Source organism: Marmota flaviventris, chromosome 1, assembly GCF_047511675.1.
Source record: "Marmota flaviventris isolate mMarFla1 chromosome 1, mMarFla1.hap1, whole genome shotgun sequence".
Taxonomy (NCBI): domain Eukaryota; kingdom Metazoa; phylum Chordata; class Mammalia; order Rodentia; family Sciuridae; genus Marmota; species Marmota flaviventris.
The window spans coordinates 60,168,810-60,193,098 of NC_092498.1; the positions used below are offsets into that span (position 1 = coordinate 60,168,810).

At 31.0% G+C, this 24,289-nt stretch overlaps 1 protein-coding gene across 2 annotated transcripts in view; it reads left to right on the forward strand.

Moving 5' to 3' along the window:
* The window catches only part of Ptpn12 (protein tyrosine phosphatase non-receptor type 12), a 105,050-nt gene that overhangs the window by 41,375 nt on the left and 39,386 nt on the right, over positions 1-24,289 (forward strand). For both annotated transcript variants that reach the window (XM_027926306.2, XM_071613425.1), the window contains exons 2-8: positions 1,134-1,242; positions 8,664-8,740; positions 10,680-10,775; positions 12,864-12,902; positions 16,176-16,247; positions 18,536-18,595; positions 20,053-20,195. In XM_027926306.2, the coding sequence (XP_027782107.1) occupies positions 1,134-1,242; positions 8,664-8,740; positions 10,680-10,775; positions 12,864-12,902; positions 16,176-16,247; positions 18,536-18,595; positions 20,053-20,195 (596 nt within the window). The remainder of the gene's footprint in view (positions 1-1,133; positions 1,243-8,663; positions 8,741-10,679; positions 10,776-12,863; positions 12,903-16,175; positions 16,248-18,535; positions 18,596-20,052; positions 20,196-24,289) is intronic.

Below are 24,289 nucleotides of genomic sequence, written 5' to 3' on the forward strand. Positions count from 1 at the left end.
GCATTGTGCCAACACAGAACAAGATTGTAAGATTTTTCATCATCTTATAATGATAAAATTAAGTAATTTTTAAAGACAAAAACATTATCCATTCTGCATTTAAGTGCCTATTTATTTCAAGTGCTTAATGTTAAATTATAACAACAATGAGGCAAAGATTTTTATATTAAAATTGATGATTTTAAAAAGAGCAGATGTACCATTCTTAGTTGCTTAAAAACATTACAAGAAGCAAAAATAAATGGTGAAAAAGTTAAATGTTACCAGACATCTTTTTCATTTCATTTGTATTTAATAATTTGTTGAACAGTAAAACCATAATGCCCTCAATATGTCTTTTAAGCCTGAAAGAAAGTAAACTTCTTTGAAATTAAATTTTAGCAGTGTAGTTGAGTAGAATTTAAACAATTCACAATGCCGACTTTCAGTACTTCTGAAAGCAGGAAGTGTATTACTGACGTGCAGAAATATTCCAGTCCCAACGAACATCCCTACTGCCATATGTGGTAAGAATTTGTCACTAACCCACAAACCACTTCTGTATTGCAGTGAATAAGTAGAATTGGTCTTTGTTGGACATTTCCAATTCAATATGAAAGAACTTTGTTTTGCAGTGTCTTATAAGTAATTATTAGCTTATGCCTTAGCATGGCACATCATGGATGCTCATGGTTTATTGAGAGAAGAAATAAAGAAATCGTACATAATTCTTTTTAGGCATGATTTTTCAACTTAGTTATTGCAACAGTTAGGTTAAAACAGAAATTCCTTGAATACATTAAAGAACTAAGTATCCTGACTCAGCTTATTAATGATATTTTTAAATAAAATTACTAATTTTTATTCTAGTTACCACCTTTGCTTCTCATTGGAATAAATGTGAATCTTATGTTTGCACTTTTGCTAAAAGAAATCCTTAGGGTTAATTATTTAGGGATGGGGAAATTAAGAGCTTAGAGAAACAGGAAAATTAGTTGTGAAGAATTGGGTCAGCAAAATTTAGTGATTGTAAATCATTAACATTTAAAAATGTAAATGTTTCTCTAAACTTGAATTTTATTTTCTTATAATCATTAACATTTAAAAATATAAATGTTTCTCTAAACTTGAATTTTATTTTCTTGTATTTTAAGCGATTAAGAAGATTATCTACCAAATATAGAACAGAAAAGATTTATCCCACAGCCACTGGAGAAAAAGAAGAAAATGTTAAAAAGAACAGATATAAGGACATACTGCCATGTAAGTTTGAAATATTTTGATAGAACAAAACAGAAATGCTAATTAGTCTTTTGTAACCTAACTAGCTTTATTCTTCCCAAGTTTGATTGTTAAGGAGTTAGTAAATAATCTTTTTTTCCAAGGTACACTTCAAAATAATTTGTAATTGTGTTTTTCCTTCTAATTTGTTGTTTAATTTTATCCCTTTAAACACCACAGTTTCTCTAATAATAAATTGCTTTTAAATACTAAAATTTTAAGAATATCTTTTATAGACTCTTTGTTCAAAGAAGCGATTTCATTAAAATATAATATAGATAATGAATGTTTTTATAAAATGCTAAATACTGACAGATCTATTATCTGTTCACAATAAGAATCTTGATTAATTACTTATGCATGAAAAAAATTGGTCATACGATGGCTCACTTATTTGTGGATTCACTATTCTTAGGGGTCAAAATAGCATTATATTCTAATAACATTATAATTATATTCTTATATAACAGTTTTCTGACAGAGTAACTTTAAACACATACTTTGCTTGGTACCTGCTATCTAATAAAGCAACCAGTAGTCTTTTTTTCTCTTTGCCTTTACTTCTAGTGTCTTGAAATATCTGCATTTCATGACACCATACCTTTAACTCTTAGTCTTTTTCAAAACTTCTAAAACATCCTTGATAAAATATAAAATTCCTATGACTTTTTAATTGGCAGATTCAGTGGTCTTTTTTTCAGTGTTTATTTTGTGCTATCTTGATGTCATTCACCTGTCCCTGTTCTAAAATTTTCTTTTTTAATAATAACTCTCCTTTAGATCATCTCATTCTTCTCTTGTTTTCATTCCTCTGTTCCTTACTGATTTTGTTGCCTAAATTTAATCCTTCATCTTTCTGTTGTTCTACATTATTCTCAGCTATGGGATATGTGGATGACCAGTGTTAGCAGAAATAACAAGTGGCAGCTTAGGATAATGGTGAAGAGTTCTTAACTTCAAAAATTCAAATCCCAACTTCACCACTTGGTACCTATCTTGGACTCATTTTCTTTGTACCTGATTTCCTCATCTATAAAAATGGAGATGATGATAATGATAATATTTTTAGGATTGTTTGGAGTGTTAAATAGATCTAAACATTTTATGGTACCTAGGATAATAACCATTCATTAAGCTTTTGCAAAACACCCTACATTCCTCACCAGTTGTATTTGTTTATTCAGGCTGTTATAACAAAAATACCATAAACTGAATGATTTATAAACAGAAGTGTATTTCTTACAGTTGTAGAGGCTGGGAAGTCCAAGATCGGAGCAACAGCATATTGGTATCTGGTGAGGGCTTGCCATAGATGATGCCTTCTTACTGTGTACTTATGTGTAGATGGGGCAGACAAGCTCCCTAGGTCTCTTTTATAAGAATACTAATTAAGAGCTATACCTCTTAATACTATTACATCGAGCTTCTTTTTTAGATATAAATGAGGGGGGTAGTTTACACCAATATTTAGATTTAGCACTAGTTCACTTCAAGAATAGGGATTGGCAAGGGTTTCTGTACACTTTATTAAGCAAGATAATCTTGAGGTGATCTTGCAGTGCTTTGTAATTAATGCTCATTCTCTCCACTTATTTTTCCGTCATCTAGGGAAATCTTAAATAGCTCCAGATTTCTGATTTTATATGTTGTTTCATTCATTTCATTTTATAGAAGGCTTTGAGTATATATTATGTACTAATGATACATGAAAAAACAAAATGTCAAAAATCCCTGCCTTATGAAGTTTATATTTTCGTCTACTTGATAAACAATAGATTAAACATATATGATCAGTCATACAGAGCATTGAGAATGATATAGTAGTAATGAGGGACATAAGGAAAGCTGAGAGTAGAAAGAAGAATTTTCTAATTTTGAATAGGGTTAGAGGACAAGGTCAGTGGTCTTCTGAAAAAAATGGAAGCCTTAATTTATAATGTTTGCTGATATCTGTGCTAAATAGATTATCACCATAATGGATTTTTGACCATAATTATGACAACAAAGCTATTTATTATATTCCATTTTACCGATTAGAAACTGAAAGGTAGAGGCTTAGATTGCTTGCAACTAATTGGGGTGAGAATTTTTTTTTCTCTTTCCACACTTTTTATTGGTACATTATATTTAATGCATAATAATGGGATTTGTTACATGTTCATACGTGCACACAATATAAAATGTATTTTGGTCAATATCACTTCTCAGCACTTCCCTCCTCCACTCCACCTTCCATCCCCTGGTCCCTTTCTTCTATTGATCTCCTTTTGATTTTCATGAAATCCCTTCCTTCCTCACCTCTTTCTTTTCCTTTTTCCTGTCTAGCTCACAGAGGGAAAACATATGACCTTTAGCCTCTGAGTTGGCTTTTTGCTTAACATAATGATCTCTAGTTCCATCCATTTTTCCTGCTAATGACGTATTTCATTTTTCTTTGTGGCTGAATAAAATTTTATTGTGTATAATTTTATACACAATAAAATTATACACATTTTCCTGATCCATTCATCTGTTGATGAACACCTAGGCTGGTTCCATAGTTTGGCTATTGTGAATTATGCTACTATAAACATGAGTATGCATATATCATTATAATATAATAACTTTAATTCTTTTGGATAAAAACCAAGGGGTGGTATAGTGGGTCATAATGTGGTTCTTTTGAAGAACCTCCATACTGATTTCCATAGTGGTTGTACTAATTTACATTCCCATATTCCTTTTTCTCCACATCCTCTCCAGCACCTATTGTTTATATTCTTGATGACTGCCATTCTGACTGGTGTGAGATGAAATCTCAGTGTAGTTTTGATTTTCATTTCCCTAATTGGTAATGATGTGAACATTTTTTCATTTATTTTCAGGCCATTTGTAGTTCTTCTTTTGAGAAGTATCTGTTTAATTAATTTGTGGGGTGAGAATTTAAGCAAAAGAAAAGCTAGACCAAAATAAGGGAGAAAAGAAGGGGGACATTACAACTTTTCTATGTACATATGAATTTACCACAATGAATCTCACATTTATGTATATCCACAAGGCACTAATTTGGGAAAAAAAAAAACTGTAAATAAATAGAAGACAGACCTATAGAAAAACTACAAATAAATAGAGTAGAAGAAAGGGAACAGGGGGAGAGAAAGGGGAAATGCTGGGGACTTAATTAGAGCAAATTATATTTCAAGCTGGTATAATTATGTCAAAATGAACCCTGATATTCTATATAACTAAAATGAACTAATACAAAATGCAAAAAAAAAAAAAAAAGACATTGGTTCTCAGATAATATAGTATGATTTTGTTCCTCAAGCAGCAGTTAGCAACACCTGGAGATACTTCGGTTGTAGGTCTGGGGTTGTCAGGTCTGCTGCTATTGGCATCTAATAGATACAGTCAAGGGGTACTGCCACACATCCTATAATGCACAGGATACAGCTTACCCCACAAGAAAATTATCAGGCCAAAATGCCAGTGTGTTAAAGTTGAGAGACTTTGCCTAGAGTTTGAGATCACTGGGCTGGTCAGTGTGTCTTTAAATTATTTATGGAGTAGATAGGTAGATAAGTTTTTGGTAGATTTCCACTTGTTTTTATTTTGAAAATTATTTTAAAAGTAATCATACTTAATATATTTACTTGCTATTAGAGAATAATTTATCAATTTCCTTTGAATGCTTACTAACATGTCTGTTTTAAACAACTTTGAAATAAATTTACCATGAAATTTACACATTTTAAGTGTACAACTCAATGATTTTTTTTTTTTTTTAAGTAAATTTAGAGTTGCACAACAATAAGCACAATCCATTTTTTAGGACATTCTATTGCCCCCAAAGATCTGTTGTTGTAAGCCCCAGGCAACTGCTTAATCTGCTTTATTTCTACAGATTTTCCTTTTCTGGTAATTTAATATAAACACAGTCATACAGGGTGTAGTATCAGTAGTTCATTTTTTTTATTGTTGAGTAATAGTATCTTATTTTATGTATATATTGTGTTTTCTTCATCTGTTCACCAGTTGAACATTATAATGCTGCTATAAATATTTCCATATAGGTCTTTATGTGTACATATAATTTTATTTCTCTTAGGTGGATGATATGTAGGAATGAAATTGCTGTGTCTTTAGAAACTTACATGTAGATTTTTAAGAAACTGTTAAACCATAATCCAAGTGGTTATTCCATTTTATAGTCCCAACAGTAATGTGTGAAGCTTCCAATTTCTCCACGACCTTATTAACACTTGTTACTGTGGGATATTTTCATTTGTTTGTTTGAGATTATTTCTCACTATTTTGCCCAGACTGGTCTGGAGCTCCTGGTTTCAGGTGATTCTCTTGCCTTAGCCTCCTGTGCAGCTGGGATTACAGATGTGTGCCACAGGTGTAATGCCTAATTTTGGAATTTGGGATTATAGGTTTATACTAGTGGTTCACATTCTGATTCTAATTTGTATCTTTTCGTGTGTGCTGCCTTTGTATATCTTCTTTGGTAAAAGTCTGTTCACATTTATACATTATTTTTTTTTTAATCTTACAGATTTGTAAGAGTTTTTAATATGTTCTGGATACTGAGGCTAATCCCAGAATTGAGAAATTTCAGCAAACTGTTGGGTCAAAGGATGACCCACTTATGGTTTGTTCATTGAAAATTGAAAAGGCTAGAACTGAACTAGACTTTAAAAGTGATGGATCATGATACTCTGCCTATTAATGATTTAATTGTAGAGATTCTTTTATTTCTCAGAAGTAGGATTTAGTTAATAGACAGTTTCTGTGTCCTTGGAGGTAACAACATTTATGTTTTTTTTTGGTATTTTTTGTTTGCCATAGGTCATTAATGTTGCTTAGGATAGAGAGGGAAAAACTGCTGTCTTAAGGAGCCTCTTGGTTTTGTGTTGGAAGTCAGGCTCCTAGGAGATTGTAGAGGCAGTCAGCAAAACCATGAAGAGAAATAATTGATTTTATTTCTTTGATATTTAGACTTGTTCTCATCTTTATGCTTAATAAAACATCAATGAAGAATATTAAAATATATGAGATGAATTATTTTTTAAATTCTTAATTAAAATACAGTATTTGTATAATATAAGTCATTGACTACTATATTTACCCTTGCTTTAGAGTGTAAATGGGGAATTCTAAAAAAGGCATGTTTGTGCCCCATTTTGAACTTACTGATTCAAATTTAATGCAGAATATAGAACACCAAAAAGTTTGAATTTTAACTTGCTTTCTTCGGTCCCCACCTGTTGAATGATTAGTGATAGATGAAGTAAGGTTAGCAAAATGTTGAAAATTATTGAAGCTGTATAATGGACATTCAAGAATTCACTATACTATTGTATATATACTTAAAATTTTTCATCTTAGAAAAAATTAATTCACAGCCTGCATATAAACAGTTTGGCATGTAGGCAGCTATTTGGTAATCACTATTTTCATTTGGATTCATAACCATCAGAAATATTTATGGAAAACCCAGTGCTAAACAAATTATTGTACTCTGCCATTGAGATACTTTGAATAGAGACCATATGAATAAGGGTTCCTAACCCTAACCCCAACCCCAAGCCCTTATTACTGGGAAATAGGTAAGAGGAAATTTCATATTGTTATTTTACCACCTTTATTCTAACTACTGAATATTTTATTCTCATTTACCAGAAGTAAGCTTTTTTTTAACGTATATTTTTTATTTCAAATGTCATAAAAATGGGGGCAATATCTAGGGTAAATAGAATAAATGACAGTATATTATTTTTGTATAATATTAAAACATGTTAATATTCTCTTAACTGGAAACATGGTAAGGAGATGAATAATTGTCATTAGTAGCTCGAATGTCTTTCTTCTTTGTCTCTTCCTACAAATTTTCAAAGAAGTTTCCTTAAGAAAATAAATTAATAAAATTCGCACTAAATCTTTTTTTGGACAGATGAAAAATAAGTTTAAGAGTTCGCCAAAAAAATTTATTTCTGTTTGTTACCATTTTTTTTGTCTTTTTATGTTTTTAATTGCCTTTGATAATCACTGTCCATGAATTAGAAGATATTAGGGGAAAAATGATAAAAGTTGTGCAGTGTATTTAATTAATGTTTTAATAATGTAATTTTCTGATTTTTTATAATTGTACTGTGGTTATGTAAGATATTAATATTAGAGGAAACTCAGAAGTACTGGGAAACTAGTATTGCATTTTTTCTGTATATCTAAAATTAGTTCTTTATTAAATAAAAAGTTTTAAAATCCACACAAACTGGAAAAAACTATTTACCTATCTTACAGAGTTGTTTTTCTCTTTTTGTGTAGATTACATAGAAGGAAGGAGGAAAAAGTAGACATGGAAGAATAAGCAAAGAATAAATAATCAGTTTATGGAAAAAAGAAATATAAATAACCAGAAATGTATGAAAATATGTATAGTCATTTGTATAATTCAAGAAATACAAATCAAAACAAGATATGAACTCTGAAATTGAAGGCCAGGGGAAGACTTGATTTAATATTATACCTTTATTACAGATTTAATTTTTAAAAATCATGTACATATTTTGTTTACTTAAATACAATGTAATAAAGAAAAATGTGATTTCATAAAGTTAATGTTTTTGGAATTTTGGTCTATAGATTTTTTTACCATAATTTGATATTACCTAATGATAAATATTATTGGCAACTACATCACTGAGCAATTTTGATATATTTTAATTCATTAATTTGTCATAATTTACTTAATTTTTATAGTTACCTGTAAAATATGAAAGTTAGATTTCCTAATAAAACTTGTGCCAGTGAGCTTGTGTGTATTAGTTATTAGTGGTTAATTGTTCATTAGTCACCCACCTGGTATGCTAGGTTTTTTGTTGTTGTTTTTGTTTTTTGTTTTTGGTACCAGGGATTGAATTCAGGGGCACTCAACCACTGAGCCACATCTCCATCCCTATTTTGTATTTTATTTAGAGACAGGGTCTTACAGCGTTGCCTAGCACCTCACTGTTGCTGAGGCTGGCTTTGAACTCTGAACCGCTGAGAGTACAGGCGGATTGTGTGCGTCACTGCTCCCCACCTGGTATGCTTTTTTTAAAGCTACAGAGGCTTAAATCCTAAAGTCTAATGTAGTAAATCTGGGATTATGTCTAGAATTTGTATGTTCAAAAAGTCCCAGAGATGATTTTGATTACAGTCATAATACAATTTTTTACATCACTGGTTTTGTTTTACTTAAGTTCTGTTTTCTGTTACTGTCATGTCAGAAATTACATTTCTGGTACCTATACTTCATTTTCATTAATTTTTTTAAAGAAAATATTCTTAGTTATCTTCTTGACCGTACTTATGCTTCATTAGAAAATATCTGAATGCCAACTATACATAATTTATGAAATATTTTCTTTTTTTTGTAGTCGATCACAGTCGGGTTAAGTTGACCTTAAAGACTCCTTCTCAAGATTCAGACTATATCAATGCAAATTTTATTAAGGTATGTATGCTCTAAGTCATCTTCCTATATACCATTTTTCTCTTTGTTTGTTGTGGTGCTAGGTATTGAACCCAGGGGCATTCTGGCTCTTGAGCTGCTTCTCTAGTATTACTTTTTATTTATTTATTTATTTATTTATTTATTTATTTATTTATTTATTTATTTTGAGACAAGGTCTTGCTCAATTGATGAGACTATGCTCAAACTTGTGATTCTCTTGCCTTACCCTTCCAGATCCCTGGGATTACAGGCATGTGCTACCACATCTGTCTCCTACATACCAATTTTATTAAAGTTTTTTAAATTGCTTAAGTAGTAGTACCAACAACAAAAGAAAAATAAGTCGCTGCCCTGGCACAATCTATGCTTTCCTTCTAGCCTCCTTATTCATATAAGTAAACAATTTTTGCTAAGTTTTATGACGACAGAGATAGTTTTCTATTTCTTCTTTTACATTGAAGGCTTATAAACACTACCTATTGCTAAGTCATCTTTCAAATTATCACTTTGAGCTTATGTGTACAAATGTTCGTGGTCATTCTCTGTAGCTGAACCATATAGTTTTCCATTTTTCTCTAATAATAATATTGCAATAAGCCTCTTTGTTCATTTGAATAATTTCTTAGGATAAATTACTAGGACTGGAATTAATAGGTAATATTTATTTAAATTTATAGAGCATAATTTAGATTTTAAAACTTTTGGTAATTGTTACTATTTCAAGTGACAGCTCACATCCAAGATTAAATTTATCCTTGTTTAGATAACTTTGGTTATCCTTATATCAAAAGTAGTCAGATTTTTATGTGGTTATAAACAAAGAGAGATGCAAGCCTCTTACTTGGTTGAGTTTAAATAAAAAATTTTTAATTTGTTCCATAAGTTTTGCTGTTTTTTAATCTTTACAGTTATACAAAAGTGTAATGTTTAGATATTTTATAATAATATGGTATTTATACATATTTTAATAAGGTGTTGACAAAAATGTCAAGTAGGAAGAGTTTGCGTAGCAAAATTAATCTTATCTATGTCAACAATGAACAGTCATGGTTTCAAATAAAATTTTTTTGCAAAATCAATTTTATTATAATTTCAGTAAAATCTAAAATTAATAGATTCAAAAAAACTAATTAATAGGTTGTTAGCTTTCTCAGATGTTAGTATTTATATTATTTTATGAGGATGTGTATTAAAAGTAGATTTTAATTGTACTTAATGATGCAAATTCATTGTGTGTACATTATGTGCCAGTTTTATTGTTTTAGTCAATTATCCTATTTCGTATATTCTTGTATTTATTTTTTAAAATAAATAGGAGCTGGGTGCAATAGTGTATGCCTGTAATCCCAGTAGTTCAGGAGGCTGAGGCAGGAGGACTACAAGTTCAAAACCAACCTAAACAATAATAATAAAATAAAAATTTAAAATGGGCTGGTGATGTGGCTCAGTCATCTAGTGCTACTGGTTCAATCCCTGGTACCAAAAAATAAAATAAAAACCTATGTAGGAGATATTCAATAAATTTTAAGTTTAATAGATAAATAATTGATGGTGACTGTGGAAGAAACGATTAACTACTAGTTTTAGTATTGTTTGTAGAATCAAAGCATGCTTTTGTGTTTCTGCTGCAGTTAGCTTGTTGACTAGGTATTGGGAATTTAGTTTTTAATACTCAGGTAAATAAAAAATTTTAATTAGTATAAAATGATCCTTAATTACTAATTCTGCATGTCTAATAAATGCACAAAAGTAATAGTTAACAAAACCTGAAGTGAATTGGATATATTATTGCCATGTTTTTATGTGCTATGAAAGAAAAATTATTTAGAAATGCTTTAGGTGAAAACACTATTACTGATAAAGTTTGAAACCTTAAAATTTAGGTAATGAAATATCTTTGGTAAATAATAAATGTGAAATTTGCATTTGATCATTTTAGGGTGTCTATGGGCCAAAAGCATATGTGGCGACCCAAGGACCTTTAGCAAATACAGTAATCGATTTTTGGAGGATGATATGGGAGTATAATGTTGTAGTAAGTACTTTTTGAAACATATTTTAAGTATTGTATGAAATGATATAGGATGTTTTATTGAGTCAGGAAGAAAAGGACTTTTTTAGTCATAACAGTATATTTAATTATAGCTATTATTATGAAAAAGACAAAAACTGATTTTGAGGATCTCTCAGTTAAATTTTCACAAACTATTCTCCCTATTTTAAGAAAAAGGGTGTGGTAGTTATTTAAATCTTGTCCTAAGTCAATAACTATTAAGACAGTTACCAAATAACTTTAAAAAGGCAGGAAAGGATTAGTGGTTTTATGGATCAGTAAAATGCCTGATAATATAGTCATATTCTTAAACATTATTCTAGACATAAGCCCTTTGAATTCCTCTTCCAGGAAAACATATGTCAGCATATAATTACAAATTATTATGTAAAGTTTGAGATAATTTGTAGGACTTCTGCACTTTTCCCCTACCCCTCACCTAAAGCTCATTTCATTTAGAAGCATATCAAACTGTTAGCCTTTTAGTTCCGTCTTGCTTATTTTGAATGAAGGGAAATTATGTGCCCTTAGTTTTCTAAAGCAGAAATATGAGTGAGTTAGGATATTGCAAAGAGAAATCCTGTTCTACTGCCTACCCTTGGAGCCCCAAAGTATTTGCCTGGGGTTGGTTTTGGTTGGTAAATGTAGAAAATCAATAAGGAGCTCTCATCCCTCTCTCATGAACATTGTAATTGGCTTTTTCTGTGGAATTATACTGATTCTAAAGTGTTAGCATCCTCCATTGGCCCTTTGAAAGATACGTAAGGTAAGGGGTAACATTCCAGTTCTTAGTGTTTGCCATTTTATTTCATCTTGAAACAAGATAAAGTTGGAGAATAATTGAAAAAGAGCCAGAGTAAACTTTCTGGGTGATGGGAACATCCTTTATCTTGATAAAAGTTTGAGTTGTATAGATATGTGCATTGGAATGTTCACTTAAGATAGTACATTTCATTGTATGTAAAATTTACCTCAAGGGAAAAATAATGTAAACAAAGTATAAAAATTACTGGGTTCCAGATAAATATGCATGAAGTATTTAGGAGGGAGTGTAGTGAGGGCTGGGGTTGTAGCCTGGCACATGTGGGGCTCTGGGGTTCTATCCTCAGCACCACATAAAAATAAATAAATAAAGGTGTTGTGTCCATCTGTAACTAAAAAAAAAAAAAAAATATATATATATATATATATATATTTAAAAACAATTATAGTGAAATGGTAATGATGAACTATGGGTGAAAACTGTACAATGTTTATTGTAAAATTCTTTCAACTTTTCTGTTATAAATGTTGAGGGTCTGGGGGAACATGGGAGGATTAGATGAATTCTAGATAGGGCAAAGGGGGGGTGGAAGGGAGGGGAGGAGGCATGGGGGGTAAAAAAGATGGTGGAATGAGATGGGTATCATTACCCCAAGTACATGTATGAAGACAGGAATGGTGTGAATATACCTTGGATACAACCAGAGATATGAAAAATTGTGCTCTGTATGTGTAATATGAATTGTAATGCATTCTTCTGTCATATGTAACAAATTAAAATTTAAAAAATTAAAAAAATAATAAAAAAATAAAAAGAACTGGGGGTGAAAAAAATAAATGTTGAGGGTGGAGATAGCTATAACTTTTATATTTAAGGACAGTATTAAATTTAATACATTCAACCTTTAGATAATTTTAGTAAATGTATTCTAAGTAATATTTATTAAATACTAAATAATATTTGATTAAAATACTGTTTAATTAGGTAAGTATTCTAAAGATGGCATTTTAATATAATTTCAAAAGTCAGAAGTAAATCTGGAAGATTCACATCACTTAATTCAAACTAAGTCAGTCATGTTAATTATAGTCAAGTTAATTTGTTGCTATATAGTTAAGACTTTGGAAAATACAATTTTGATAATTTGATCAATACTTTTCATATTTAAACTTCTTTTTAGACAGACCAAGTGTATTTTTGCTCAGCATAAAAAATAGTTCTTGAGATTTGTATTTAAAAAGGTAAAATTGTGTTTAGTTAACATATTCTTTATTCCATTCTCTGCCCCACCACCATCTTCTTTTTAGATCATTGTAATGGCCTGTCGAGAATTTGAGATGGGAAGGGTATGTATACCTATTAATATTTATCATTTCTAACAATAGATGTTCGTGAGTTCCAGATAAATATGCATGAAGTATTTAGACCATTTAGACCATGAATATGTTCGTGGTCTTTTATTATATAATAGTCTGAGCCCAAGTAGTTAGGTACTTCTTTATTGTGCTCCGCTCTTGTTTTTATTTGACTTAAGAAACAAAACAATTTCTATAACACAAGCTTTTTTATATATATATATTTTTAGTTGTAAATGGGCACACAATACCTTTATTTTGTTTATTTAGTGTTATGTGGTGCTGGGGATCAAACCCAGGGCTTCACACATGCTAGGCAAGTGCTCTACCACTGAGCTACAACTCCAGCGCCCATCCCCACCCCTACCCCCCCCCCCCCCCCGCTTTTTTTTTACATTATGTAAATACATTTTATGATATACTTACAATTATTGACTATTGTTACTTAACAGTCTACAATTACTTAATGGCGTTATAAAGTAGAGAGGTATTTTAGAATAGGAATAAAATCAAATGAGAATGTGTTAAATAATTCTGATTAGTGCTGGGGTTGTGGCTCATTGGTAGAGTGCTTGCCTATCGTGTGAGGCACTGGGTTCGATTCTTAGCACCACATATAAGTACATAATAGATAGATAGATAGAGAGATAAATGTATGTCTATCGACAAAAAATATATTTTTTTAAAAATGATAATTCTGATTATTTATCATCAGTTTATAGCTTGGATATTCTGATTAATCTTTCTATGAACATCACTATCTTCTTTTTTTTGCTTATTCTGTCTTCAAAACTCAGAAGGAAATTTCTTACCTTGATATTTTTTTTGACTGATGTTGTTTAAGTATATTCAAAATGTTATAATGTCCAGTAAACTTCTTTTCTCAATAAGAGAAATATTGCAAAAGAAAGATACATCTTAAGAGTTATGTGAAATGTTATATAAATAATTAGGAAACTGTAATTTAGCTAATAATTTATTCCTTCCAAACTGTATTTTTACTGGTATTGTCTTTTTGGACAGAAAATGAACAATTTAATATTAGAAAATATAACAATTAAGGAATTAAGTAATGAAATTATTCCTTTAAATATTGTCAGCGTATACTTCAATACTATTATTAGTTCATTGTACTAGGAAATTTAAATTTCACACATTTAATGTTCTCTAACTAGTTACTGTTGAGGTTTAGGATTTTTCTTTTTTTTTCTTGATGAGTTTATATTGTATCATAGTAAAAATTTTTGTTGAAAAACTGTATTGAGTGTAAAATTTTTTGAAGCAAAAGGTTTTGTGATTATATGTTTTGTTAGTATAGATCAAGAATCACTTATCCAGAATACTAGGGACCAGAAGTCTTTTCAAATTTCGGAAATTTTCAGTTTTTATATAATTGCATAGATGTTACTAGTTGAACCTCCCTCATCCACAAACCCAAAACCAGTAATGCTGCAAAATCTAAAACTTTTTGAACACTAACATCATGCTTGAAAAGTTTTGCACTTGGAATTGAAGCATTTCATAGGTTTTAAACTTTTTCATAAGAGAAAAAGTAGTAGATTGTGAATGAGTTAGGATTTATGAATTTATTTGATAATCTTGAATTGGATTCCAACTTTGAATGTAACTTAATGGAAGGAGCATAGATGATAGATGGAAGGAGCATAGAAACCTACCCTCTATTGCCATTTTGACCGTGTACAGTCTACTGCCACTCTCAGCTTCACTTCCTCATCTCTGAAATAAATACCCATCTTGCAGTATTAGAGATCATGCAGCTATATGACATTTAGCAAATAAGTTTTGGTATTACTTGCTTGGTTTTGGACCAGGAATATAAACACTTCTATATAATCTATATTTAGTTACTGCTCATTTGAATGAGGGGCATGTTACTCATATAACTGTTTTCTGTTTGTTTTAAAATATTAAAACTTTACCAAGTAGGAGACCAAATTACAAAAATCAAAAACAAAACAATCCTCAAAATAATATTATAAACAACCCTAAAAATGATATTTTCTATAAACTTCTCTTGGGCAATGGGGTTTAGAAATTACTTGTGCTTTTAAGCCTCTAAAATATTAGTATTTTTAAGCTAAACTGACACACTGAATAGTTCTCCTTTGCTGTCCTTTGAGCAGTATTGTCAACTTACAATTCATTCCAGCTGATATGTAATAACTTCACTATTTCTGGAACTCTGACACTAGAAATTTATAAATTACAAGTTCTGGTATTAGGGTGACTATAGATAACCGTAATGTACTATTCATTCCATGGTTTAAACATTATACAATATAAACATGTATTGAAGCATCAATGTTACCTCATAAATATGTACAATTTGGGGATTTATATATGAGTTAAAAATAAATTTAAAATGAGAAATTAATGAACTGATGCATTTCCCACTGCCAAAAAATTTATTTTAAACTTGATGGTCGACCATAGACTTCCATTTTATTGGATCTTGATAAAAACTGCACCATTTTTTAGTACTTGAATGCTAGCATCTACTGAAAAATTAAGCTTTTCATTAACTTACCTTGTTTCCTAAAGTGATGGAGCTTAATATTAGAAACCAGTGAAAATTGAGTGTTCTATTTTTATACCTGCTTAAAATAGGAAGATAAGAGGGAAAACTGCCTATACTTTTTAATCTCAAAATTGAATACTTAAAATAATATATGGTACTTGCCTAAGGTTTGTTAAATCAATAGAATATGTGTAATATGTTCATAATTAGTATATATAACAGCCCTATAAAATAAGGATTAGTATTCCCCCTTTTTACAGATGAAGAAATTAAAGATTAATAAATAGTAAAATTGGTACTTTTCAAAATTCTTATACCAAGAAGAATGCTCTTTACACATTTCACAGATTTAACATTAATGAATTATCAAGTTATAGGCATTAAAACTTATCTGGGAACCCTATGTACTAAATGAATTTCTTTGTGCCAGATACTTTTTAAAAGTAGTTTTCCTTTCCTATACAAAAGTGTTTGGTCTGCTGGGTAGACTGGGCAGGTGCAATGGACCTTATACATAAATTAAGGTCATTGTGACTAATCTCAGAGAAGATGTAGTAGCTTACTTTTAAAAATATTTGGGATAAGTCTGAGCTGTTTCATAACCTAGTGATGCCAGTTTTTCAATTTTGGAGAAGTAGTAAGCTGAACCATAGGATACAAAATATTTGTGAAAGTTTAAGGAAAACTACTGTGTACATTACTTACTATCTTTTTTTGAACAACAGAAAAAATGTGAGCGCTACTGGCCTTTGTGTGGAGAAGACCCTATAACATTTGCACCATTCAAAATTTCTTGTGTAAGTGCCTATTTTTATACACGTTATTTAATCAGGAAATGGGCATGCTAGAATTGATGAAGAATAGGTTGATATAAGCCAAACACTCAGTTTCCAGTAAACTTACACTTACAATTTTAAAAATAGTACTAATGTTTGTTTTTATAGTCTAAATTTATAAGGTTTGGGAATAAGTTCTTATAAATGTATAAATTTACTTGTATATTATGGCAATTTTATTTTACTTTATCTGTTGAAAGTAGTGATTTATGTATATAATAAGAGTAAATGGTGGGCTGGGGTTGTAGCTCAGTGGTAGAGCACTTGTCTAGCATATGTGAGGCACTGGGTTCAATCCTCAACACCATAAATAAATAAACAAATAAATAAATGGAGTAATAGTGTGCTTTGAATGATCTGTTTGGAAACTATATGTTCATTTCAAGGGAAATAAATGAGAAAGACCAAGTATAATATATCATATTAACCTTTCATATCCATATTATCCTTCCCAAAATTGTTGAATTTGAGAATTGCTCTCCTGGAAGTTAAAAAATCAATCCTTCATGGCAGATAATTTAATATGAAACTTAGAATATATACCTTATTACTTAAGGATATTAAATAAATTAAATCAAATAAATTAAGTAAATTAAGTCAAGCCAAAAATAGAACACAGCAGAAATCAGAGAAAATGAATTTTAAAATAAAAACAATGAAGAAAAAGCATGAGTAAGAAAAACAAAGGACAGACAAAAGGAAGTCTAATATAGTCAAGCTTAAGAATAGAATAGTTTTTTGGTGTTTTTTTTTTTTTTTTTTTTTCCTTTTAGGTGTCATGTGGCATCTTCTTTGTTCTTTTGTTTTTGCTTTTGTTTTGTTGTTGTTGTGTGTTTGTTTGTTTGGTACCAGGGATTGAACCCAAGGGCCGTTAACCACTGATTGACATCCCCAGCTTTTTTATCTTTTATTTTGAGACAGGCTCTCACTAGATTATTTACAACCTCGATAAATTGCCAAGGCTGGCTATGAACCTGTGATCCTCCTGCCCCTGCATGCACCACCACACCTGGCTTGGCATCTTCTTTCTTAACCACATAAAAAAAAAAAAAAATAAGATTTTATTTGCTCAGGCTTGTATATATGTGAAAATTAATTGGAATCATTAAATATTTATGTCATCTAAAAATGCCCTCTTAGAAACACCTACCATAATATTTGACCAAATAATCTGGGTACTCTTGGCCCAACCAAGTTGAGCCAAGATATAAAGTCAACTGCTACATTCCCCATTTCTCAGCATTACTTTCACTTCGCTTTCTATAATTAAGTGAAATATAATTCACATATTTATTTATCACAACAGAACACAAATTTCTGAGTAAACAGAAATTTGCTGGTTCCAAAAAGCCAAAAATATTTACTCTCTGGTCCTTTACCGAAAAAGTCAAATCTTAGACCAGTGGTTCTCATCTGTATTCCTTTTTTTTTTTCTTCTTCTTTTTTAAATTTTTAGTTGTAGATGGACACAATACCTTTATTTTATTTATTTATGTGGTGCTGAGGATCAAACCCAGTGCTCCATGCGTGTAAGGCAAGCGCTCTATCACTGAGCCACAACCCCAGCCCTGTTTTCCTTTTTGGTAAAAGTAAAAACATATATATTCGAAAAATACAAAGTAAATTACCATGATTTGAAAAACTGAAACAGGAAAAATATTATTCTTTTAATAAAATAGCATATGCTATTATCCTTGAAAATCACTGCCCTAAAATATCATCTGAGGTTTTAATTAATAGGACTATAAGAATAATCTGCTTAGAGACATACTGATAAAGAGGCTTCATTCTAATACTTTGGCTAAATGACAGACAGTGAAAGACTTAAAGTGAGAGAGAGAGTGAGTAAGTAAGTTAGATAAGCTGGGTGCCATGGCATATGTCTGTAATTTCAGGCACAGAATTGAGGGAGTCTGAGGCAGGAGGATCACAAGTTCAAAGCCAGCTTCAGCAACTTAGTGAATTTTGTCCAAAGATTAAAGATTTTTTAGAAGACTAGGGACTTAACTCAGTGGTAGTGTGCCCCTGAGTTCAATCCCCAATACCATATCCCACCCCCCGCCAAATATATATATGGAGAGAAAGAGGTATAACCTTTAGAATGGTTGTTTGTATAATTATCAGGTACATCTGGAATTTTAAAGGATAATTTTATATTGTTGGCTTTAAGTGTTTTGTTTATGTGTTTGGTATGTATATGTTTTTGTTTTAATGTTTTCTTAGACTCACAAATGTTTCTCTGTCTTTAGGAAGATGAACAAGCAAGGACAGACTACTTCATTAGGACACTGTTACTTGAATTTCAAAATGTAAGTACTTTCCATTAGATGCAATCTCTAAGAATAGTTTTCAAAGAGAAGATATATAAATACTATACTCTTAAGTCACCATGCAAGCTAAATCTTCATTTAGGTATATATTATTTTTACTTGAGGCTGTTGACTTCAGTGTTTCAGAGCTGTATAATATGGTAATTTCTCAAGGAAAGAATCTGAGAAAAATGTGATGAACATTGTAGAAATGCCTGTCAAATTCTTCCTCATGTCTCTATTTTTATTATCTTAATTTTTAAACCATTATAAATACTCAACTTGTTCATAAAATACATCATTCTTACCAATTTATGCAATTGTAAACATACCTATAATCTTCTACCTTCCTGTTTACATGCATAGTTCCAAGTACTTTTACTGCCCCTCACTTTACCTATCATTAACATGTCCCCTTAGATGAGTCATTTATTGTACATTGCAATTTTTTTCATCTATAATAATGTGTACCTTACTGAATTTCTATAGTATTATCAGGCCTGTGAGTCTTTCTAACTTCCTAACAGTAGATACTATCATCTGCACTGTGCATAGATGAAGATACAGGGGCTTGAGAAAGTAAAATGGTTTACCTAAATTACTCAGTAAATGGCAGAAGTAAAATTTGATTAGTTTTACCTAGATTCCAAACCCTTTACTTTCTATTAACACCTAGAATAACCATTCTCAAAACATTTGTGACATCAGGACTCTCTTACCTTCTTAAAAATTTTTTAGGCTCCCAGAGAGCTTTTATTTATTTATGTGGGTTGTATCTTATACTGTAATTAAAATGGAAACTGAGTTTTTACAAGGCATGAATAAAATGAAAAGATAAAATCCAGAGTCTTCAGCATATATTCTGCTAGCTGTTAAAGGAAAAGACAAATAACCCCTTATTAATAATCTGAAAACACTTTAAAATTGATGGACCCACCCTGACCCCAAAGGATTGAGAATAGATAGGATGGTACTCAGACCATACTTTGAGAACTGAAGTTCTTTTTTAGTTCAATATTCTGTTGGTCTAATTATACCACATTTTAACACAATGTTTATGGTATATTACTCTTTCATTTAATAGTGTGTATTAGTTAAATGATGTATATATAATGTATGGTTAAAATGTACTTTCTGGAGGTAAGACCACTGGGGTTAGATCCCACATTTGTCACTTCCTGTGAAACTTTAGGTAGGGTATTTAATCTTTCTATCAATTTCTTTACCTGTTAAATGAAGACATTACAACACTACCTTCCTTATGGAGATTAAATAAATTGTTACATGTGAAGCCATTTAGCATCAGTACTTGGCTTATTGGAGGCAATCAGTAAATATAGTTTGTTACCTTTTTTTAGGTAGTGCTAAGTACCAAACAAAAATGAAACTAAATGAGATGTACAGCTTTAAATTTTGCAAATGTATTTTCCTAATTATTGAATTTGTTTTTCATGAAGGAATCTCGTAGGCTCTATCAGTTTCATTATGTGAACTGGCCAGACCATGATGTTCCTTCATCATTTGATTCTATTCTGGATATGATAAGCTTAATGAGGAAATACCAAGAACATGAAGATGTTCCTATATGTATTCATTGCAGGTACAAAAGAATTTTCCAAATGTATAAATGCAGTACTTTTCTTTAACCTCAATGTTGAATAAGGTTCTATTTCTACATTAATGTGTTCTATTTCTACATTAATGTGATGATAGTAATCCTTAACTTATAGCCTTGTTATATAGTACGTTGAAATTTTAAAAGGTACCCAAAGAAGAAATTTTTATGTGGGTAGATATCTTATGACCCAAACATTGTTTTATAACAAATTAGTAAATATTCTTTCCTAAGGCTATTAAAGCTTGTATTAGAGAATAAAAGCAAATCATTAATTTTTTAACTTAATTTCTCTGAACAGTGGTCAGTTTTCATAACTAATAAACATTGATGTGAATTTATATATATACACACACACACACACACATATATATATACTGTATATAAGGTCTTATTTGTCTAAGATATCATTGGTTTCAAGATATACCATTATGGGGCTGGGGTTGTGGCTCAGTGGTAGAGCACTTGCCTAGCATGTGTGAGGCCCTGGGTTTGATTCTTAGTACTGTATATAAATAAAAGAAAATCCATCAACAATTTAAAATATATTTTAAAGAAAGGTTCCATTATTTGATATTTATTAAGAATCAGAAATCACTACCACATACAAGGGAAGGAGATAATATGTAAGAAGTCATAGTTGATAAGGTACATATCAATTTCACAACTGTTATGATGGGGATTAAATGTGTATTTTAGAATTGACAAACAATTCAGTGGCTGTTTCCATTCATCAGGCACATAAGTTTCCATGTTTGCGATGTTGCCCATCGTTTCATGAATCATATTTTAAAGTTACTGAAATCTAAGTAGACCAGAAGGCTAGCATTCTTATATTAAGGCAGTATAAACTGTTGATACACACTTACTAGACATCTTTATTAAATTGTGCTTTATAGAAGATGACTTCATTGTAAGCAATACCTAAGACTAAATGATTGCTGGCATTCTTAAAGTTTAGATGTACCTATATTAAATTGCTCTGTAGAGCTGGGCACTGTGATACATTTCTATAATCCCAGCTACTCAGGAGGCTGAGGTAGGAGGATCCCAAGTTTGAAGCCAACCTAAGAACTTAGACCAACCTTATCTCAAAAAAAATTAGAGCTGGGGGCCATAAGCAACTTAGTGAGACCCCATCTCAAAATAAAAATTAAAATGGGGGCTGGGGCTGTAGCTCAGTGGTAGAGTGCTTGCCTAGCAAGTGTGAGGTACTGGATTCTATCCTCAGCATTTATTTTATAAATAAAATAAAAGTATGTCCTTCTACAAGTAAAAATATTTTAAAAATAAAAATAGGCTGAGAATGTGGCTCAGTGGATTCAGTCTCTAATACCAAAAATAAATAAGAGCTGGGGGTTGTACTAGGTGGTAAAGCACCTCTGGGTTTAGTCTCCAATATTGCCCCAAAAAAGTCTTGGCATTTATTCAATCAGTATTTGAAGTTCAGTTAATCTTTGTAAAACTAGTCCTTTTGACATATAAAAAATCATGTAAACCCTGCCTTTGATTTTGGGGTGAATGAATATTGAATATGATATTGTTTGTTTTGGGGAGGTAGCTAATTTTATATTCTAAGGGTAGGGTAGAGTTTAGTTCTATTATATATTTTGCCTAAGATTAATTAGTTTAAGATAACTAATTGTTCTGTTCTGTTTGGGGATTTTTGTTTGTTTTGGTTTGGTTTTGGGCAGTACTGGATCAAACCTAGGGGTACTCTACCACTGAATTACATCCCTGGCCCTTTTGTTTTTTATTTTGACGGGGTCTTGCTAGACAAGCCTTGAGCTTAAAATCCTCCTGCCTCAACCTCCTAAGTAGCTGAGATTGCTGATATGTCACTGTGCTTGGCACTAACTATTCTTTTTTGTTTTTAATATTTATTTTTTAGTTATAGGTGAACACAGTGTCTTTATTTTACTTATGTGGTGCTGAGGATCGAACCTTAGCACCTCAAACATGCTAGCCGTGCCCTCTACCTCTGAGCCACAACCTAGCCCACTAATTATTCTTAATTAAATATTTTGGGTTATACTGTAATCTGGTTATTTTCCAGTTGATAATATACTTGATCCTGTTTATAACAGAGAGCAAGGAAGCATTTCAGTTGGGAAGAAGTACTTAATTTTGGGGGGAGCGCAGAGTCAGAGAAATTACAAATGCATTTTTGTCCCATAGCTCATAAGAATCTGTATGATTGTTTAATCCTAAAATATTGACAATCTTTTGTTCCCTTGTTTAGTGCAGTATATTATGAGTGTACTACTTTATATTTAATCTTAAATATTTGCTATTAATTTCTGCCCACATCCTTTTTTGGATGTTTTAAACAATAGCTTACATGTTTATTGTTTAGTCTATTTTTAAAAAATTTATATTTATTTACTGACTTTTATTATTAAGAGTGTATTAAAAATCATACTGTTTCTTATAAAGTTGCTTATCAGGAATTTTTAGGTTACGTGTTTAATAAACTAATAAAAGCTTCAAAAATTTGTTAATGCTACAGCTTTACTATAAAATTATTTCGATGATGTCTGTAATATCTAATTACTTGTAGTGATTTTTCATTTGTGAGGTGTATTATATATACCTCTTCTAGTTAAAAAGCTTTGAAGTATTTTTGTAGTTTTTATTTTATTTTTAGATTAATTACATTTTTAATTTTTCATTACTGTATTATAGTTGTGTATAATATTGGGATTTATTTTGGCATAATTATACAAGTATGAAATATAATTTACTCCAATTCTAGTCTCAGAACTTCCCCCATCCCTCCCCTCCTCCCATCCTGTTCTTTTTCCTCAACTCTACTGGTTTTCCATTTATTTATAGTTTTTTTTTTAATTAATGCCTTATAGAGATGTACATAAAGGCAAGATTTACGATAGTATGTTCATAAATGTACATAGGAAAGTTTGGTTAGTTTTACTCCACTGTTCCTCCCATTTTCCATCCGTCTTCACTCCCCATTTCCATCTCTTCACTCCCCATACATCTCTCATCGATTTTCATGGATTTCCCTTCATCCCCCAACTTTTTCTTTTTCCTTAGTTTGGTTTAGCTTCTGATATGAGAGAAAATAGTCAACCCTTGACTTTCTTAGTCTAGCTTATTTCATTTGGCATGATATTCTTCAGTTCCAATCATTTATCAGCACATGCTATAATCTCTTTCTTCTTTTTTTTTTCAGATGATATCTAGTCTGGTTTCATAACTTGGCTGTTGTGAATTGCACGACTATAAATTCTGATGTAATTGTGTCACTATAGTATGTTGATCTTAGTTCTTGTGGGTAAAAACCAAGGAATGGCATTAGCTGGGTCATATATTGGTACCATTCCTAGTTTTTTGAGGAATCTCCATGCTGCTTTCTAGAGAGGTTGTCCTAATTTGCGTTCCTACCAACAATGTATGAGTATACCTTTTTCCCAACATCCTCACAGCATTTATTATTCATATTTTTTATAAATGCCATTCTGACTAGAGTGAGGTGAAATCTCTAGTTTTAATTTGCATTTCCCTGATTGCAAGAGATGTTGAACATTTTTTAAAATCTAAAATCTATTTGTTGGCCATTTGTATTTCTTCTTTTGAAAAGTGTCTGTTTAATTCTTTTTCCCATTTACTAGTTAGGTTTTTGTTTGTTCTTGGATTTTTTTGGGGGGGGTATTAAGTTTTTTTGAGTTTTTTATATATTCTGGATATTATCCCCCTGTTTGAGAGGTAGGTGGCAAAGATCTGTGCTCTCTCTTCACACTCTTTAATTTTTTCCTTTGGAGTGCATAATCTTTTTGATGCTGTCCTACTTACTGATTCTTTGTTTTATTTCTTGTGCTTTAGAAGGCTTGTTAAGGAAATTGGTACGTGCCAATATGTTGATGTGTTGGGTCTACTTTTTCCTCTAGCATTTGCAGAGTTTCTGGTCTAATTCCTAGGTCTTTTTGTGTTGGGGAGAAAGAGAAAGAGATCTAACTTCATTTTTCTATACATGGATATCCATTTTTCCTAGCACCATTTGTTAAAAAGGCTATCTTTTCTCTGGTGTGTGTTTTTGGCTCCCTTGTATATCAAATGAC